The 21820-nt window shown below is 36.1% G+C and overlaps 1 protein-coding gene across 2 annotated transcripts; it reads right to left on the bottom strand.

Annotated features, from left to right (window-relative positions):
- eed (embryonic ectoderm development) lies at window positions 1–15405 on the bottom strand. Of its 2 annotated transcripts, none has more exons than XM_053476456.1 (12): window positions 15120–15405; window positions 9027–9179; window positions 7761–7853; window positions 6569–6634; window positions 5061–5186; window positions 4853–4934; window positions 4682–4773; window positions 3560–3693; window positions 1500–1605; window positions 1241–1399; window positions 458–531; window positions 1–336 (listed from the first exon to the last, which is right to left on the bottom strand). In XM_053476456.1, the coding sequence occupies exons 1-12, from the start codon at window positions 15243–15245 to the stop codon at window positions 210–212; spliced, it is 1338 nt and encodes a 445-aa protein (XP_053332431.1). In that variant the 5' UTR covers window positions 15246–15405; the 3' UTR covers window positions 1–209. The 2 variants fall into 2 exon arrangements, with proteins under 2 accessions (XP_053332431.1, XP_053332432.1); XM_053476457.1 differs by having other exon boundaries at window positions 15129–15364.
- Between the last annotated feature and the right edge of the window lie 6415 nt (window positions 15406–21820).

The raw sequence follows: 21820 nt of genomic DNA, 5'->3' as shown, positions 1-21820 counted from the left end.
AACAAGTAAAAATAGGTTTTTATTAAAGACAGAAAAAGGTAACAAAAAGAGAAAAAAAAAAGCAGACACATCTGAGGTAAGCAACTTCCAAAGCTGAAGCTAATAAGCATCCAAAAGTCCAGGTTGCTTAGCCGTAAGGATCGTGTCCTTTGGCGAGCGTTATTTTCTAGAGCGGTCGAGGAAAGAAAGCATCAGGGTATAAAAAGTTATTAGCGTAGCCTGTCCCAGCGCCAGATAGACGCATCGTCACACACTGCTATGAGAATACTGCTGTCTCTGCTGAAGCTGGTCTGCCTGATGGCTGAGGTGCATTTAGGCAGCGTGAGAGTGGTGCACCTGGAGAACGAGAAAAATGACCATTATTCTTAAAGTCAAATGATGTTAAAAGTAAGTTTGCATTAAAAAAAAAAAAAAAAAAAAAAAAACTAGAATTTTTGAAAGCAAGGAAGTATCATACTTTGCTTTATGAGGATCTTCAATCTCCAGGTCCCACACGTACAGTTTTCCGACCTGATTTCCCAAAGCCAGCATCTGTAGCAAGAAAACAAAAAGCCACTTTCAGTTTGGTTTTTAAAGCACCCGGTTTCAAAAGGAATTAAAAAAGTGAGATTTAATGTCTATTTCAAAGTGATAGTAATATTTTGATTGTTTTTACATGAATAAAATATGATTATAGTGCTATAAACTGATAATAATGGTAATATTTTTTCGGTGGCTGGAAAGGATTATCTACATTTACATTATTTCCTAAGGTAAAATGTGTTTCACAATACAAATTTGTTAAACTTTTTTCTGTTCTGTCTTGTAGACATTTTATACCTTCACATACACAATGAAAATATTGTAAATAATTGTAAATATTGGTAATAGTAGTGTCTATTTTTTGCATAATCCATGTGAGCTACTTCCACGATTTGTTCGAATCTATGAATGTTCTATAAAAGCACCATCTGTTCATATCTGTGGAAACTCACATTGAAATGTTTTTAAGTTGGGGACTACCTGTATTATAACCGTCAATGTAAATCCAGTTTACAACAGGGTATAGTAAGTTGGCGGTGCATTCAATACAGAAATTCACCTTTGTATTTCCAGGTGGTGCAATTATTATTTTTTGTTAATAAGCGTGCAGCAATGAATATCTGTATCAGTCTGGTGTCTGTGATGCACTAGTGAACAGTGAATGAGGGTGTGCAAGATATTTTAGACATAGCAGAGATGCTTTTCTAGGATTTTGCACCTTTTGCCAGAAGTCCATCGAGAAACGCATGTACCAGATGTCACACTGGCTGTAGTCGAAGCGGCCCAGAATGGTCACGTTAGACTCGCTGGGCTTGATGTGGTCGATATCGTCCTCCATCTTCCCGGGTTTCCAGCACACGATGGCATTTTCACAGGACTAAAACACAAAGGAAGCGATGAAGATTGAATGTTAAATACAAATGTAAAATAGGCACGGATGAATAAGCACTTTGCTGATGTCAATAATTAAATCTTACCTTTGAGAGAATTAAATCTCCAAGCCAGCGCACACAATCTACATAGTTTCTGTGGATGTCCCGTGTGGAGAAATCTGGAAAGTGAATCTTTTGGGATACAAAAGGCCTGAAATATAAAATGGCGTTGAACACAAGGCATTAGTGTGACGGGCTGTTTATATAAGGACCTTAGCAGCAACCTCATTTCCCCTCTCATCTTTTCTCCTACCCAGCATTCAGTACCTGTTTCTCCCTGGTTCATACTTTAAGTTAGATGTTTTTTTTTTTTAATGCTTGAATTATTAGGTCAGTGTGTAAAATTCTTCTGCCTGTCTCTAGGCTACATTAGAGTGTACAAGCAAGGCTGCCTCTTTGGAAGCTAAAAATTGGGGGGTTCAAGACTTAAATGGTGGATTTATTGTCACACAATACATACTTTGATTGGAATTCCACCCCCTTGCATGTATACATGTACTGTTCCTCACCATTTACAGGACAAAGCCATTTGTCTCCCTACATAAATAAATAATAAAACTGGCTAAAATAAAATAAATAAATAAATAAATAAAACTAGCATCTGTATATGCTAGAGCTGGGCGATTCTTTAGATGTTTTTGATTAATTTGAATTTACGTTTTAGGACGATTTAATTTTTCTTAAATCGAGGTATCGCAATTTTTTTTTAATAAAATTAGATACATTGTAATTGCACCAATGGCAGAATAATTAAGAGGCAATATTAAGAATTAATTAAGAGGCCTAATTAACCTCTCACTTGTGAGAGTAGAGCACTCTATGAAGGAACGTGATAGGCTACAGAAATATCATAGAGATGGACGGCCCTTCACATCAGGATGAAGAAAGGTAGTAACGTTTCCTCTGTGGTTTGGAAATGGTTCAAATTTGATAGGTCAGACGTCGAACAAACTTTTGTCAAATGCAAAATATGCAGAAAGCCAGTTGCAACCGGCAGTAGCAGCACCACTAATTTATTCCAACATTTGCGACAAAGGCACCAAGCTGAATAGAAGAATGTTTAAAGTTAAGAGATGAAGACAAGCTAAGTCCAAGTGCAAAAGGTCCACCTAAAATTGCAAAACGGCAGATGTCGTTAGCGGTATCATTTTTCAGTTCTGTTCCATACAACAAAAAGGCGCCCGATGGAAAGAAATTAAAGATGCTGTGGCGTTTCGTATCGCTAAGGACATGGTTTCCATATACACCATCGAAAAGCCAGGGTTCATAAAAATGCTACACACTGCTGATCCAAGATACAAGTTGCCGAGCTGCAAATATTCCCCGAATGTAGACTGAAACACAAAGTAGCGGAGCAGCTCGAAAAATAATGTTTTTTTTCTACGACGACTGACCTGTGGAGTAGTCGTACTCTTCAGCCTTACATAAGCCTTACAGCCCGGCATGTTAGTTAATAGCTGAAATTATTATTATGATGATTGTTTTGCTTTTGTAATAACAGTGCCAGTCACTTAATATGAGGTTTTAGATTCATATTCTGAAGTTATGAAGAAGTAAGCTCTTCACAATATTTCTGTCAAAGTACAATAAACTACTATTTCAAATCTACTTTCTAATTAGGGCTGGACAATAATTTGATATCAATATATATCGCGATAAAACTTTCTTCAATAATGGTGATTTTTAAACACATTTCTGATATTTCGATATACATTTGAATATGAGAGCCACCGGGTTTTCTTTCTCTTGCATCCGTGCACACGTGTACCGTTTACTATAACACTGTGACCATGTGTGTGTGTCAAACATATTTAATTTTGTGTTTGCACAGCGCGCATATAAAGCAAAAGCAAGTCTCATAGGGGGTAAAGATCCATTTTCCTCTCCTCTCGTGTTTCGCGACAGAGCGGAGTTTGTGTGTAAGGCAGAGAGTGTGTGTGTCTATGCGTATGCGAAGCCGAAAAGTGTGCGAAAAGTGTTACTTTGTAACACGTTACACCCAACACTGTTATATGATAAACATGGATGTTAAACATTTTTCCTTACAATACATTACCTAGGACTTTTACAACTACAGTCATAGCTTGCAGTCGACCTGTTCTCACCTGTTGGTCTTGCTGGGGTTGTACTCATATGAGCCTCGTATTGCTTTTTGCATTCTCTCAGAGTTTATTCTCCACAGCTTCAGAGAGTGGTCCATTCCACAGGACATGATCTTCTCCCCAAGGAGGTCAAAATCCTATAGTAGACAGGACATTTAAATTGGAGTATAACTTTTACTTACTTCAGACACCATATAAACCATTTTCCATTTCATTAACGTTTATTTATTTATTTATTTTTTTTATACAGTCAGGCCCGCAGGAGCATGTTTGTAAGTCAGATTTATCTGTAACTATTCCTTTGACAAATATACAATGTAGAGCATTTAAAAAAAAAAAAAAAAAAAAAAAGATTTAGTTTAAATTGCAAGTGGAATCAGGATCAGCTGACCTTGTTTAAATGGAGTCCGGAAGACATCAGGGGGAGGAGAATGGTACATGGTGTTTACTGAGTGCCAAATATACCAAATATTAGTATCTGGTGCACTGCAGTGTCTATTTTTTGTTGTATATATTTATGTTTGTATATACACAGCCTGTTCATATCTGCGGGAATTCGTAACTCAAAAATGTTCATAAATTGGGGACTAACTGCATTAGAATATTTATAGAATACTTTGTAATGTTATTTTATCGATTCCACCTTTCCTCTAGATGTCTCCTTTATTTCAGTCCTTTTCCACATATACATGGGTATTTTTTATGAACTCCCCCCCATATGTTTTATCCTTTAGTCCACGTGCAAACTTCTAATTAAATCACTAAAAAAAGCTTTTTTTGGGGGGGGGGGGATCTCCTTCCAAGTTAAAGATATTTGGAAAATCCGTTTTCAGTGTTAAGATGTGGACAGGACAAACATTGTTTTTGGCCTGTGAGAGCATGCACTTCATGCATTGCATCTCCCGTATTTGACGTCAGAGTGTGACATATGTTGTGAGAATTTTATTCAGACTTCTAATTGGTCAACATGGCTTTACAGCTATCCTGCATTTTTTGACAGCATGTTTGTGTTTTCATGAAGACCTAAGTTGTTAGACCTGTTTTTAGATATCATGTGGCCTAGGCCTCATAGACTTTAAAGTCATGCCGTGTAAACCTACACACACTATCATCCATCCAACTTACCGCACTCAGGACCTCATCTCGATGCCCCTCCACACCTCCGAATATGGCTACGAGCGTATCTGTCTGGATGTTCCACAGACGTAATGCATGGTCTAATCCGGAACATTAGAAATGTAAGTTATATAGATAAGCTTTAACATTTAAGTTTTTAACATTAAACATGTTTTTTACCTTTGCTCACAGACAGCAGTAGGCTGGGATCTCGTGGATGAAACTTGAGCTCGTTGATCGCGTTGCCGTGTCCTACATAATGCTGCGAGTGGAAATAATCAAAGATATCACGGGATCCTCATAGCACCTGTATAACCGTATTACTGATTATATTGTTGCATAGAATAACGGGGAGAGTGAAAATGATTATGTATTGATGATAATTTACTTTGACACATTGCATAGTAATGTGGTTGATGATGCGGATGATACCGCGGGAGCCAGCCACCGCCAGCAGAGGGTGACTGGTGCTGGTGTCATACGTCCAAGCGCAAGTGTAGAAGTTCTCATCTGTCTATGCAGGCGTTAAGAAGCAATACGAATAAATAAAATACTTTACAAATAAAAAGAACTGAAATATGGATTTGTTTTGCCACAACACACTCAGATATTTAAAATAATTTACGATACTAAAAATATGTGGTGACTCCAAGAAAACACTTTTAACTGGTAAGTCATGATTTAAATAGACTCATAGTTTGAATCAATTCAATTAACAAAACATTTAGGATAAACAAGAATTACGACTGAATAGTTTTTACTTTTTAACAATGAGTAATGCAAGAACAATTTACTTTTTTTAATAAATCTAATTTTTTTAACTAAAAAACATAATACAGGTTCATATCTTTAAAAATAAAGAAATATAAAGAAATGTATAAACTCTACCAAAAAAAAGTCATCTGGATAAATGGATAAAACAAGCATTTGACCTCGGGAAACTAATCTACAGTACTTGCAACAGATTAGTATCAGCAACTAAAATGTCATTTTTACCTCAAGTTCCAACATCAGCTAAAACGACCCATTTCTACAGTCACCTTCTCAGGTACTTACAGAAGATTCAATTCAATAAAATTTTAGTTGTATAGCGCTTTTAACGATTTACATCATCACAAAGCAGCTTTACACAATCAAAAGAATTAAGTTTGTATGAAATGTCAATGTATATGAATCAAAATGATATGATTGTCTCTGATGAGCAAGGCGAGGACGACGGTGACAGAGATCACAATGGTGTGAGGCTGTTGTCATTTGTAGCTTTTTGAGCTCTTTGTAGTGATTACAACATGATTATGTAACTACAAAATCTATCAAATGCACGATACATATATACATGTGCCACTTTATGCACATGTTTTCCTTTTGCAAGTCTCTCAACCACTAGCAATGTAAGTATTTTAACATGTTTAGCATTCTGGTTGATGAATTAACAAAATTAATTTTCACCACAGTGTTGTTGATTAGATTCATACTAATTTTTTTCTATAGCATGTCGCCATCCAGCAACATGGCACATGGAAATCACACTTAGTCTAAATAAAGATATCTAAAACCTTGCTACTGAATGTTTTTACTCCTGGGTCAATAGGATATTTGTAGAAATATAGCTTGGGCAATTAAATTTCCTCACACTGTTTAGGTGAAATATATTTTAGGAAATTTATGTGTGTTTTGATGAACACTAATGTTCCATATCATCAGTAAATGTATACAGAGCATCTGAACAATTTGCTCAGTTGTGTATTATAGGCTCCTGTGCTGTGACAGCACTTAATGATATTTTATGAAGCTCGGTATTATATGTTACTGTTAATAATTAAACCATATAACAAAGGAATTGATAAAGAGTTTAAAAAAAAGTGATTGGGAATAAAGAGACTGAGACAAGGATACATCTGCGTCAACGTAAGACTGCAGGAGCCGGATCTCTCCCTGGGAGTGACATTCATATAAGGTGACCTGTAGAGAAGATAGTAGAAATAATTATTTAAATAATAAGAAATAAATAATTTTATTGTAAAAAGTTAATTCTTCAAGGATGTTCCCACTAATTAAAATTTAAGCTCTGCATTTTTCTTTTATCTGAGTTGTTTCTTAAAACATGGTGACCAGGCACAATATTTTGGAGGTTTGCACATCACCCGACATTCGTTTACCCACAAACCAAACCATGGTCACATTTTGACACAACCTGTGTCAAAATGTGACCATGCTTTAACATAAAAATATACAAAAATTCTACATTTTTGCCATTTTTACATACAGTATTTTGACCACATATTTCTTTTTGGCATCCCGATTAAGTATTACATCTCGCCCGATTTTGTTATTTTTTTTTTTTTATTAAATGTAGCCCATTCCTTATAACATCAGTTATTTTACTTAAACTTAACCAAGTGCAGCATTTTAACTTTTTTTTTAATTTAATTTTATTTTAATATCCTGATTCAATATTTTTTTTGCACATTTTGTTACAATTTAAAACCTTTAAAAAAAGTATTAGGTGATTAAATAGATGTAGCTCATTCCTTATAACATTAGTTTTCTCAATAAAAAGATTAACCACGTGCAGCATTTAAACAGTACAAATTAACTTCAAATACAAGAGTTTAACGTTTAACTTAAAATTAAATAATGTGAAAAGCTACACTGTTACTGAGCAGCACGTGTCTTAGTCATCGAAGACAATTATTATTTCTGAACAAACTTTGTAAATTATACACTCCTATCACACAGGATGAAAATTTTTTAAAATAGTTCCGTGTAGGTCCTGTAGGATTGTAAAGAAATGGAGATGTTTTACATCCTTAAATGCCTCCAAAGTTTCAAAACTCAACACTCTTTGATGAACTGACGCTGACGGTGTTTTGAGACTGTTGTGTGTGTGTGTGTGTGAGTGGGATTGAGACTAATTCACTCACAGAGAGAAAGACAGATCATAAGCTTTTAAGATGCAATTTTTGATAATGTAACGGCATAAAATATTTTTACTGTTGTGCCACTTGGACGCTTAAAACGCCACTTCTGCGCTCAGTACAAAATTGGTCTAATCTTTTATACACGGCACAGAGGTGAAGCCACTCACTCTGTTGCTTCCCACTGTTGCGAAGACAAGAGGGTCTCCCTCCTTACTGTGCCAATTGAACTGGACACCAAACAAAGGCTGGCCATGGTCTTCCTAAAAACAGAATTAACATAGACAAATGTGGCACTGTTATTACAAAAGCAAAACAATCATCATCATCATAATTTCAGCTATTAACATACTGGGCTGTAAGACTTATGTAAGGCTAAAAAGTACGACTCCTTCACAGGTCAGTTGTGAAAAAAAACAAAAAAAAAAAACATTCCTTTATAAGCTGCTCAGCTACTTTTTCACATGTTCCAGTGTACAGTACATTCTGGGAATCGCTACGTCTTTGAAATATCGGCGGCTCGGCAACTTGTATCTTGGATCAGCAGCGTGTAGCATTTTTATGAACCATGGCTTTTCGATGGTGTATATGGAAACCATGTCCTTAGCGAGATGAAACGACACAGCATCTGTAATTTTTTTTTTCCGCCTTTTTGCAACTGACTTTCTGCATATTTTGCATTTGACTAAAGTTTGTTCGACATCTGACCTCTCAAATCCGAACCATTTCCAAACCACAGAGGAAACGTTACTACCTTTCTTTGGCACAAGGTCATCCTGACGTGAAGAGCCGTCCATCTCTATGATATTTCTGTAGCCTATTAAGTTCCTTCATAGAGTGCTCTATACTCACAAGTAAGCGGTTAATTACGCGAGCCATCATGTGGTCGGACAATATTGCCTCTTAATTATTCTGCCATTGGTGCAATTACAATGTATTTAATATTTTTATTTAAAAATCGTCATACCTTGATTTAAGAAAAAACTAAATAGTCTTAAAACGTAAATTCAAATTAATCAGAAAAATCTAAAGAATCGCCCAGCCCTACTTCAAGGTATCTGATCTTTCATTGTCGAGTAGTTGTATGCAGTACCAGTCCAAGTTTGGATTGAAATTGTCTCTCAGGTAGACCTTTCCAGGAAAGCAAGACTTACCTCTGCTGCAGTTAACCTTAAACAGTACCTCAGATTAGAGCCGTTATGAAGCTTTACAGAGGATGAGTAGGAGACGCATCTCAATATCAACAGTTTAAAGGAGATTATTGTGTATTTACTAACTCCACTAGCATATTGTTCTCCACAAACTTTTGACTGGTAGTGAACATCACTGACTGATTATATAATAATAATAATAAAGCATGTAAGAAAAGTAGTGCAAGATTATATTAGATCTAGTTTTACCAGACCTAATATGTATATGTGGTGCTCCTTGCTTACCCGCAGGCTGTTTACACACTTGAAGGAGTATTTGCATTTCTTTGACTTCCACTTGCCCTTGCCCCAGCTCTTTCTGCCTGGGGCGTTAGCCGTGTTGGTAGGGGTGTCGGGCCGCTCGGCGTTCGTTCCGCTCTCAACGCTGACAGCATCGTCCTATAACACAAACAACATCTCAACAATAAGCGCTTCATCCAAAAATGACTTCTGAAATATTGACTTGATATGCTAATTACGTTTTCATAGATAATATCCAGAACCCTTATGTAGACGTTAGGAAAAAAAAATTACTAAAGAACTGGAATAACACTTTGCAGCCTGTCGCAGTAAAATCTTAGCTTCTATTTCTTTAATTGGACCGGTATTTCATTTAATATGAAAAAACAGGGAGTGGCTCCGCACAGTACTGTTCACCGCAGAATTTTTTTTAAAACATGAACAATCACGGCTTCTGTAGCAAAACCTCTATCGTGCCTTGTTGTATCCAATCAGCACATGTTTTACTGAAGGCAGTTAATTGAGACAAGGATGTTTTCGAGGAATTTCACTAATCCGTGTGAATGGTAAAGAGACGACTTGGCTTGTTAAAACAATACATAAAAGACTGGACAGAGATTTTTTTTTTTTGTCTTGAGTTGAAACCATATGTCCGATCTATCCAGAGTCAGTGGAGTTGTGGTGGTAAAGTGATTAAAGAAATATATTATACTTGTACACAGTATAAATTGCCATCATCATTAATATGTTTAGCTGTTGATTCACATTTTTTAAGCTGGACCCAAATTACTGGCATGATCCTGGAAAACAGTGCTGTAAGAGACCGGTTTCACTCTTATACACAGATCAGACATAACATTATGAACACCTGACTAATACTGAGTAGCCCCCACTATTGTCTCCTTCTAACTCTGTCTACCACATTTTTCTTCATCACTCCAACTTCCTGCATGTCCTCTTCCCTTACCACATCCATAAATCACCTCCTAAGCCTTGCTTTTCTCCTCTTGCCTGGCAGCTCCATCTCAAACATTCTCCTCCAGATATACCCCTTTTCTCTCCTGTCCAAACCATCTTAATCTCTAACTTTGTCTCCAAACCGTCCTACCTGCACTGTCCCTCTAATGTATTAATTCCCAATTAAATAATAATGTTGTTACATAAAATAATAATGTTATACATATAATACAGAAAATGTGAGTGCCAAAGAAGCTACTTCTAAAGTTTTATGCAACATGGAAGCGACCAATCTTGCTTTCCTAAACATTTCAAGTTGCTAACGTCAGCAGTTTTGGAGAGATGATTTTATATGTGCCTCAGAAATGGCCATTTTTTTGCGTTATAATGTCTTGCTTAAGCAATAATAATTTAAAATGCAAATAATTCATATTTCTTTATGAGTACTTATACTAAAATTGGTGTAAGCTTCTAGAAGCATATGACCTGTAAAACATGTTGCTAAAATTGTTTACTTTTTTTTTTTCAAGTAAAAGTTTAAAAAGCAAAAAATCTGTATTGTCCGTAACCATGTTGAATTCATGTTGCGATATTTTAACAATTTAGAATTTTAGAATAATACATTTTTGCAGGTTTACGTCTTTTCATGTAAAACCTAAATTGGCCAAGTTTCATCTGAATGACAGTTAGGATCATGGAAAGATTTAAATAAAAAAAAAAGGTTACGGACACTAAAGAAAAGGGCTAAAAATACAGCAAATGCAATGTGTTATTATTTTTATCTGATAAAAACATATTTACAAAAAAACTGCATGGATTGGGAGATAAGGAAACATTAAGTATTATGAAAAATGGTGTTATGTGATCTCATACGAAAATTAACTTTTTCCAATAAGGTGATACACGTTTTTGCACCATGGCCATGTTTTGGCTGAGAGCAAGTCACAGCATCTTCCGCTCCACTTCCTGTCTCCAAACCGTACAACATCGCTGATCTCACTATCGTTCTGTAAACTTTCCCCTTTTATTCATGCTGATACCTTTCTGTTACAGGTCACTCCTGCTACTCTTCTCCACCCATTCCTCCCTGCCTCCACTCCCGTCTTCACTTCTCTACCACACTCCCTAACCATTTGGACATATTTAAACTAGGGCTAAAACGATTCCTCGAATAACTGAGCTGTTCCTTTTTTAAACTTTTAGTTCTAAAAGTTAAGTTGCACAACTTAGTGTTTTTGTATAATTATTTTAATGTGCGTTATGCGCTAAAATGCCCCCCCGCCATGGATTGCCCCCCCGCCATGGATTGCCCCCCCCCTACAAAATCTGTATCAAATATATGAGTGATTCCATCTCAAATCAACCAATGAAAGAGAAATTTTCCACCAATTGTTGATATTGCCATGAAAATAAAAAACCCCAATTTTTTTGTCCCAACTCCCACTCAAAAAATGGCAGCCATCTTAATTTTTGGCCTCAAAGTGCTTTAAGACATGCCACGCCCCTTTTTGAAATCCTTTCTTCCTTGATAACTCACTTGCTATATGTCATATGGAGATGAAACTGGGTATATTTATGTAATTCAGATTCTGCAATCGGAATTTGGCTATCTGCTGTGGTTATGAAGATATTTCTGAAAAAACATTTTTTGGGGGTACCCCTTTTCGACCCCCCAGAACCCAAGGTCTGCATGTATATATGTTACTCAAAAAAATAGGGGTTACTTCACATCACCTTATCTTGAAAATAAATAAAAACCAGGGGTGTGTTATGCCCTGTTTTATAGAAATCATCAAAAATCAATTGTCCAGGTTTTGCTAATGTTTTATGATTTGATACACATTTTATATACAGAGAATGTACATGGATCGACACAATAGGTCTTATCTACCAGTAAATGTGTCATTTTATGGTGGTACATGTAAGATACATGTATCACTGTCAAACTGTATCCTGTAACTGAACCATTCAGGTTCATACTGATCAGAAAGTTGAATCATCTCCAACCAACTCCATGAGTGACCTCGCACTCAAGGAACTTGGTGATTGCATCATCTTTTTCTTGGTGCTAATTAAGTGCAGAAAAACAAAAGCATGTAAGTGTGTTATGTTAATTTATTAACTGAAGCTTTCCAATGTAGTTTGTTATCTTAATTACAATCTGATTACAAAGACTTGATGGCAAAGCTTGTCTGTTCTTTGAATTCTCGTGACTATATGTTGCACAGGTGTGAGCAGTGCCCCCCTAAATCAAAACTATCTGATTATCTTGATTAGGGCAGGGCAATATGGCCAAAAATATTTATCACGATATAGATTTGAAAATTTGCGATAATGATATAACTGACAATATGATTGACACGAGACAAAGCAGCTGTTTGTATGTGCATTAAAGCTATATAACATTTTAACAGTGCAAATGCAAATTCCACACCACTGAAGCTGAACCATTTTTACAAACTAATTCTGATTCATCTGTTTCATTTAACGATCCGCTTTCGCCTTTCTTACTCTCCGCCGCCGCCATGCTTTTTCCGTCATAAGCGTTTGGAAACAAAGGCACTGCACATGCGTGTTTTACCCATATTCTATCGCAATATTTCATTTTCTTATCATTGCCTAACATTGTACCGGTATTACCGTAAAAGGTATAATATGGCCCAGCCCTAATCTTGATGGTATATTTGAAAATGCTGATTTGGACCCAGATGACATTGTTCAATTCCAACAATGGAATTCATTATGAGACTTTGTGAAAAATGTGACTACTGCACAGCTCATCACTATACAGCCAAGGCCCAAGCTGCTTATTTGAAAGAACTGAAAGAGAAACTTCCCATTGGAAAGGAGGCTGTTATCCTCATGGATTTTGCCGAATGTTATTTTTTATTTGTCAGGATGCTGTTCAAGGTTTTCATTGGGATACATCCCAGGTGATTCTGCATCCTTTCGTGGTTTACTATAGGGGTGGTAGTGAAAACGATGGTTCACTAAGTTGCAAAAGTTTTTGTGTTGTCAGTAATGAAAGGGAACACAATGCTATTGTTGTTCACAGGTTTATTAAGGTTCTCATGAATCCACTGAAAGTTCTTCTACCTAATTTAAATCATGTGCATTACTTCTTAGATGGTGCAGCCAGCCAGTACAAGAACTATATATATATTTTTTTTACAAATTTGTGGAGGCATTTCCTATCAAAATGACTTTGGTAGCTACAAAGTGCATGCCTTTCCTAGTTGATATTATTATTATTGTGTCACTGCAACTTGACAGGTCTCGTACATGTGCATGTACCTTTTTGTCTTATTCCATGAACTCATTTTTGTGGGCTTTGTTCTTTTAGAATCAGATACCCAGGGTGATGAAAAAAAAAAAACTGTGATTAGTCCTTTTAGTGTAGAGAGATGAATAACGTCATTATCAGTCTTTGACTAGACATGCATTACAGAAGAATTTGAGGTAACTTTTACTTTGAAAGAAGCAGATTTTATGAGTATGCATTAAATATTCTACAGATATTGCAGTGCATTTCTGTGTGTCAAATCATTTAATGTTGCAAAACCTGGACAATTAATTTTTAATGATTTCTATAAAACAGGGCATAACACACCCCTGGTTTTTATTTATTTTCAAGATAAGGTGATGTGAAGTAACCCCTATTTTTTTGAGTAACATATATACATGCAGACCTTGGGTTCTGGGGGGTCGAAAAGGGGTACCCCCAAAAAATGTTTTTTCAGAAATATCTCCATAACCACAGCAGATAGCCAAATTCCGATTGCAGAATCTGAATCTACATAAAAACTTACATAAATATACCCAGTTTCATCTCCATATGACATATAGCAAGTGAGTTATCAGGGAAAAGGGGATTTCAAAAAGGGGCGTGGCATGTCTAAAAGCACTTTGAGGCCAAAAATTAAGATGGCTGCCATTTTTTAACAAGTGGGAGTTGGGACAAAAAAATTGGGGGTTTTTATTTTCATGGCAATATCAACAATTGGTGAAAAAATCAGCAAAATCTGTGATCATGTGGTGGAACCCTCTGGTTGATTTGAGATGGAATCACCCATATATATACCATGTGCCTTAGTTTTTTTGATACTTAAAGTCATTTAAATTATTAAAAAAAAATTTTGCATCTAAGAAAAGGCTTTAAAATAAAAATGTATGGCACTGTAATGCACTTAATTCATCTCAGTCAACTTTAAGCTATTCCTTGCATTGTGAATAATGACAATGTTAATTTTTTTAAATAAAAGGAAATTTTTCTAAAAAGAAAACCAATTGATCTTTGTTTCCCTTATATATTTTACATTGCTGTTTAATTAAGCAAAATTACATTCTATCAGACTACTCGATTAATCGATAAAATTTTTGGTAGAATACTCGATTAGTAAAATATTCGATAGCTACAGCCCTAAATTAAACTAACCTCATCACTCTCGCTCATTTACTCTCATGTAAGAGCTCCTGAAGCTCAAACTGAGGTTAATTCTGGTTCATTACTGTTTTGGTGGCGAAGCAGGCCACTTTGTCTAAATATTAGGCAGGTGGTCATAATGTTATGGCTGATCAGGTGTATATTGCTTGCTGATTTCTTTAAAGCCAATGCATTTACACTATATTTAAGGACAGACAGTACAGTATATAGTAAGATTAGCATCAACGCCTATGTTTGAACCCCCTCCCCTCCACACACACACACACACACACACACACACACACACACACACACACACAAAGAGTTAACTTCAATACACATGAACATCTAATTATTTAGACAAGTTATTTAGTTAGGAATAAGAGAATAAATAATTAAATATTTAAAACAAAAACATTAAAACAAACCCCAGCATGCTAGCAAGCTGTTAGCCAGTCTCAGGGCACAAAACACACTCAGGGGAGGATTAAAAACAAATTAAAGAGAATTAAATAAAAACAAACCCATTTTTTATAAGAATAAACACATCCTGCTCTTATATAATCCGCTAAGTGAACTCAGTAGTAACCACAATAACACCTCGCTAACAGCTTCAACAAGGGAAATACTGCGTTGGTAACAGCAGCACCACCACCACCTCACACTACAGCTGCAACTATGCCAAAAAATTTAATAAAAATAAAAAGTCAAACACACACTTCGCTTACATTTTCATCCCCGGACAGGTCAGGATTGCTGTTTTCATCGCTGCTCAGTTTCTGCTTTTTAGCCGGCATGATGTCGTTTCCCGCCTCGACATGAGCCTCGGACATCTTCCCCCTCATCCTCACAGCGGCCTCGCTGCCGGAAACCCGCAGCGCGCTGTCGCAAAAAAACACACTACGCCGGAAAACTCCTAAACCGCTACACACTCCACGCAATAGAGCACTACGTAGGGCGTAAAACTAACGCGTTCTACGGTTAAGATAAGTGCCCTATGCGTGGACAGACCTGCGATTTAGGATTCACTCGGCTAGAAATGCTTGTACACTAGATGGAGCTCTTGGCACGTTTTTTAACAACTTGGAGTTTTCTCAAACATGTGGCTCAAGTTTTGACATAAAAGTACAGTACATTTACAAAGCATGAATGCAGATTGCAATTAATAATAGAAGCAAGATGGAAAGAATAAGAGCATATAAGCATTCGATCAAATTGGTCTACATGGTTTTTGTACAAACCATACAGATGCAAATGGCAGTCCAAAGACATGGAGGTTAGACTAATTGGTGCTCCTAAATTGCCTGTAGTGTGTAAGTGTGTGTTGACCAGAGTTTCCTATGACCTTAGAAATAAATACAGTGACAGGAATAAATACTGGACTGCAGAGGTTGCTAGATGCATAGAAATAAAAAATAGATTTAGTTATGAATTCATTGTGTGCTGATTCGTGTATCACCACACTGACTCCAAAATCAATAAAAATAAAATAAAAAAATCATTAAATTTATAACAGAGATTAACCGTTTTAAAAAATCCAACAGTTACAGCTTACATTTGGGACGCTCTGAACCATTTACACATTTTAATCCTGTGTGGTAAAAGTTGATTATTTACAATAAGTTTGAATAAGTGAATAAGTTTATAATAATAATTATGGCAGACGACAGAGATAAGTGCTGCTCAGTAAAAAAAAAAAAAAAAAATTTTTGTTTAATTTAATTTTAAATAAATGTTCAACTCTTGTATTTAAAGTTATTTTGTATTGTTTAAATGCTGCACTTGGTTTTTAACTAAGAAAACTAATGTTATAAGGAACAGGCTACATTTAATTAACAATTCAACTGCAACAAAAGCAGGGATTATTATATTATTAATATATATTAACTCGTGATACTTCAGAATTTTAGTCAATTCGGCACTAAAGTATCATGATTATATCGTATCCGGAGGTGACTGATGATTCCCCTTCCCACTTTCTTGTATCTCGGTTCATGGCCTTTGTCAAGGTTACTCACATTACGTCATATGCTTGCCCATTTTTTCTGCTTTCAGCACATCAATTTTGATTTGCTGCTTAATGTATACCACCCACACTAAGTTCCACTGTACTGAGATATTGTAGCACTAGCTACTGTGACAAGAACCAAATTGTAGTGGTTAGATGTCAGGGTCAGAGCAACTCCAAAACTGCAGCTCTTGTGGGATGTTCCCGGTCTTCATTGGTGATGGACATACTTAAAGTAGTCCAAAAAAGGAAAACCGGTGAACTGGTGACGGGGGTCATGTGACAAGGCTCACTGATGCACGTTGGAAGCAAAGGCTGGCCTGATTAGTCTGATCCAGAAGAAGAGCCACTGTAGGTCAAATTGCTGACAATAAAAAGGTGTCAGAACACACAGTGTATTACTGTTTTGGTAGCAAAAGGGGGACGTACTGAATATCAGGGCGGTGTACATAATGTTAAGGCTGTTCAGTAAAGATAGATAGATAGATCATTAGATAGATAGATAGATAGATAGATAGATAGATAGATAGATAGATAGATAGATTGATTGATTGATTGTTTGATTGATTGATTGATTGATTGAGCTACCCCTTCCCAGGCGTAACAAGGCGTAAATAAAGAGTAAGTAAGTGACTATAATAATATTCTTCAACACTAAAACGGTTAGAAACGTAAAAATGGAAAATTATTTACAAAGCTTCCCTTTATACTTAGTACTTGAAATTCCGTTAATGCTCAGGGTTTCTGAAATGGTTGCCTATTTGATATCTCTACACAAGCCTCCAAGTAGAACATAGATTAGTAATTCTATTTATTCAAAGGTGTATGTGTGTGTGTGTGTGTGTGTGTGTGTGTGTGTGGATATATATATATGGAAATATCTAAACATTTGTGTCTGTGTGAATGTGTGTGTGTGCGTGCGTGAGTGCATGTGCCTGTGTCCGCACGTACTATATGCGGGATTTTACTATGCAATAAGTGTAATATTTAGTGCGAAGTAGGCTGTTTTACACTTTGAGGTTCCACTTTTCCTTCTGCTTCCTATCACCGTATTTGGGCATAAGGAAGTGACCTGATTAAAACAGTTTAAACTGAAAATTAAAATGGCCATATTGTGAGCATTTGCTTAAAATTATTATCGTTTTTTTGGAATAAAACTCTTGAGTAAAGCGCATTTAATAGACTATATATATTTCTTTCAACCCATACTGGGAGTTGTGTCATACCTCAAAGAAAGTGTAAGTTCACCTGGGAATATCCTATTCCATTACCTGTCAAATGAACTAGGCCAACCTGAGTGCATTTAAGCCTTTCAAAGAGTTTAGCCATGCATACTTGTGGGACATTACACAATCAGTTGTGTGAAGCAAAGCCTTTCCTACAGGTATCAACAGCTCCCAGCCTCCCAGGTCATCGTACTGAAATCTCAACTGGAAAAAACAACAACATTTATCTCTTTGCTTAACTTCTCGGAAGCTATGCAGGAATGCCACGAAGAGTATCTGGGTGTGACAACAGATTCGATCATGTTCGGCTGGGTGTGAAATTAAAGTTTAATTCGAAAATGGTTGTGTGTGTGTGACCATTTTGTAATCGCAGACAGTTTTTTAGGGTGTGATAAAGGAAATTATTACAAAAGAAGGAAGTGCTAGGAGAGAAGTTTGATGAAACTTCTTTTCTTCTTACATGGATTGAGGTTTAAGAAAAATAATAAACCATCTGCAATGGATTCAGTTATATACACTATTACATTTGCTGTTCAGATGGCTAGAAAGGAAAAAAAGTAGTAAAAAGTAAGCTTACACTATAGTACAGTACAGCAAAAGTTTTAATATCTTTTTTTCCATATTTTGGCATGTTACAATTACAAACATAAATGTATTTTATTTAGATTTTATATGATAGACCAACACAAAGTTCTGTAATTGTGAAGTGGAAGGAAAATTATAAATGTTAAAAAAAAAAATCTTTACAAATCAAAATCTGAAAAGTGTGGCATGACTTGAACTTTGACCTGACCTGTCTGGTGTCTTGCTTGAGCTTCCTGATACAATTTGTTCACTAATGCTGTCTAACAAACCACTGTAATTCAACAGATTAAATTACACACAGGTTTACTAACTAGGTGACTTCTGAAGGCAGTTGGTTCCACTGGATTTTAGTTAGGGGTATTAAAGTAAAGGGGTCTATGATCTTTACTTGTGTAAAATATCGTGCCAGTTTAGAAATGGCAGCAAAGAACTGTACTGTGCCAGAATTTCATGGGAAAGGGAGATGTTCATAGTTGCACAGGCAAACCCCACTCACTTTCACAACTTTTGATGTTCCTACTGAAGAATGTTTCCCTCGAGCAAGGCTCTCTGGAATTCCCAGGCATAATCCAAATGATCACAATTTACCAAGTTAAATACCATAAAATACCTTAAAACAATATTTTTGAATCATTATGGTCGGATCATCCCACAGTTCAAATCAGGACAATATAATCCTGAGCTAAGACCACAGTTAGTGTATTCAAATTCACCATCTGGCATCATTGTGTTCCTTCTTTTTTGAGATAAGAATTGAACAGGGGCTAAAAATGAAGATAGGCCATGTCATCGAAATTGCCTTACCCTTTAAATATATGTAGCTTCAATAGGGCCGAAGCCTGCTTCCCATGTCTAACTTCCTCCTTGGGTCTTCGCATGGGAAAGTCAGAAACAATATTGCACATAAAAAAAAGTAGGAATAAAAATATCGAGCAAGATGAAGAGAGCAAGGAGGAAGTTGAATGAGTAAAATATGTCAGAGGATATTTTCACACGTCAATAAAATGAAAAAAAGTCGAGATCATAAAACATGTTGAAGTATTAAGGTTTGTTCACTGGACCATTCCAGCGTCTGGGTGAGAGCACAACTTCAGGGTAATCTCATTTTACAGTGTCAATTCATCTTTGTCTAGAGAGGAGAGTAATAAAAAGAAAAAAAAAAAAGAAAAAAACTGTTTATAGTATCGCATCATTGCTAGGAACCTCCACAGGGACAGGAAGTGCTATTGCAAGAAGAAGTTGGACTTCCCACACGATGTAACAATCACACCGACCCGTGTCAACCACAGAGACTACACACCAACCACTTTCGACAAAAAAATCCACCCAAGTAGAAAGTTGCTCTTTGAATGCTGGTCCTCAGTCCTGGGACGTTTTTATATGGAGAATTATGCAATGCTGGATAAACACTGATCCAAGATCAGTTCTGCATAATGCATAAAAGAGGGGGAAAAACACACCTAGTAACACAGGAGATCACATATCACTCATTGACAGTGATTCATATTTCTTCTTCTTTGTTATCTTATGCTTCACTGTAACACTGATATATATTGTAGCAAATAGTGAACAAACAGCAGCTCGAATTCCATGGTCTGTATACTTCTGGATAAAAAAGGATAGGAGCATGTTCTGCTAAAAAAACAGTTCTGACCTTAAGTCTCGATATTTTTTAGAGAAAGCTTTGTGTTGGAAAATTAAACATATTAATAGCTTTATAATCTTAGCATATTGGGTGTTACAGTGATAAGATAGCATCTGTCTATGTACATGTACGTGAAAGATAAGAGCAAGGAACACTTATTTCTAACCGTTTTATCCTAGGGGTCACCAGATCAGATCATTTAATCCACAAAATCTTGCACAGGTTTTACTCTGGGAGGCCTTCCTGTAACGACCCTCCCACTTTCTAACCAGGCTTGGAACCGGCACTGCATGCAGTATGGTGTGTAGGGTTATCCCAAGTGGTCGAATTGTAAAAAAAACGACAAAAAAAAAACAAACAATGGAAATGTATGTTATTTTTTTTATTTTTATTTAATTTATTTTATTTTGGCGAGGGCACCAACAGCTAACCTTAGAAATTTTTAAGAACAGTTTTATAATAAAAAAAGCTTAATGAAACCAATTTGGAGCCATCAAAACAAAACACATGCAACTGTCAAAATTATCATTTGATCCTTTCCATGGTTTTTATCTGGAGGGGATTAGAGGAGTGGAATAAAAATCTACATAAACAATTGTAATTATATAATTTAATTTAATAGTATTGTAGTTTTGTATGACTACGCACCAGTCTCTCTCTCTCTCTCTCTCTCTCTCTTTCTCTTTGATCCTTTTGTACCCAAGCATGAACAGTAGCTGAAGCCACAAAGTCTAATAAAAAAAAAACAAACTCTTCTTTAAAGTGGTTTAACCTTAATCAGGAGGGGATGGTTTTTGTAAAAAATGTTTTCAACTTAGGGGGGATCACACGTCCCCCCTCAAATCGAGCCCTGGTGACCCCATGCAACCCAGGTCCGCTCCACTATTGACCCCACAGCGGTAATCCGGCTGCGGCAGGGCCCGACCCATGACCCCCTTATCAGTAACACAGAACCTCAACCACCTGAGCCACCACTGCCCCTATTTAATACTAGAGTATTTTTCTAATTTTATATTTTTAAACAAACTATCTAATCCACACATTAAACAACTTGTGATACAACTTTTTAGCAGCCTTAATTCCTGTTATCATGCTCCTATAGTATCCTATCTAGCATCATTTTCAACCATGCATTAAAACAATCAGAAACCTTTTTATCACTGTATAGACTGATTTTCAAGTTAAACACAAGTACAATTAAAAACAAAGACTCAATCGGAGAAAACCCGGCTTTTAAAGGGTAAGCGAAAAGCGTATTAATAAATTGTTTGGTATTAATAGATTTGCTGGAAATCTACCATTCATCACATGTATGACTTCTCAGGTCATTATGAGTCTTCAGAATACCAAAAAACCTCCCCGAAAAAGATATTACTTAAATGCATTATTTTAAACGTATTGTGCATGGTATTAGTTTTTAACAGTGAATGATTTTTAAACCTAACTTTTTTTTTAAGGCACAATGATTACCAATCATTGTGCGTATTTCACCATTTTTAATTTTCAATAAAAGAATCTTCGTATTCCGTTTCAGAACAGTTTCATTGCAGATGTCATCCTCCTACATCATTCTTTCTGTTTCAGTTAAACTGTCAGAACTTCCTCTTTACATACTTGTGTATAGAATGCACTGAAAAAAAAAATGCATTATCAAATGGAAAATGTTTCGTTGACTCACCAGGAGGCGTGTTTTGTGTGTGTGTGTGTGTGTGTCTGTTTGCATGGTGTGTGTGTGGTTTTTGTCCTATGCAAAAGTTATGGTTAGAATATGTTGGTTAGTTTAAGGGAAACACGACGCAAAAAAAGAAGCATCCATACAAGTGAATACAAGTGATACAGTGGTGCAGTCAAATTATATATATATATACATTATATATATATATATATATATATGCATAACGGGTCGACGAATACACTGAATACCCTTACTGTTTTGTAAACAGAAATTTGACTGAG

Source organism: Clarias gariepinus, chromosome 18, assembly GCF_024256425.1.
Source record: "Clarias gariepinus isolate MV-2021 ecotype Netherlands chromosome 18, CGAR_prim_01v2, whole genome shotgun sequence".
NCBI classification, from domain to species: Eukaryota; Metazoa; Chordata; class Actinopteri; order Siluriformes; family Clariidae; genus Clarias; species Clarias gariepinus.
This window is presented reverse-complemented; position numbering and strand designations above follow the sequence as displayed.

What these genes read in the sequence shown, in the direction of transcription:
- eed (XM_053476456.1), bottom strand. Translation starts at nt 15,245, where the DNA reads ATGAGGGGGAAGATGTCCGAGGCTCATGTCGAGGCGGGAAACGACATC. An exon ending in GGGATGAAAATGTAAGCGAA is followed by an intron (nt 9,180 to 15,119) that starts GTGTGTGTTTGA and finishes TTTGTGTTATAG; the next exon opens with GACGATGCTGTCAGCGTTGA. An exon ending in ACTGCTGTCTGTGAGCAAAG is followed by an intron (nt 4,774 to 4,852) that starts GTAAAAAACATG and finishes GTTCCGGATTAG; the next exon opens with ACCATGCATTACGTCTGTGG.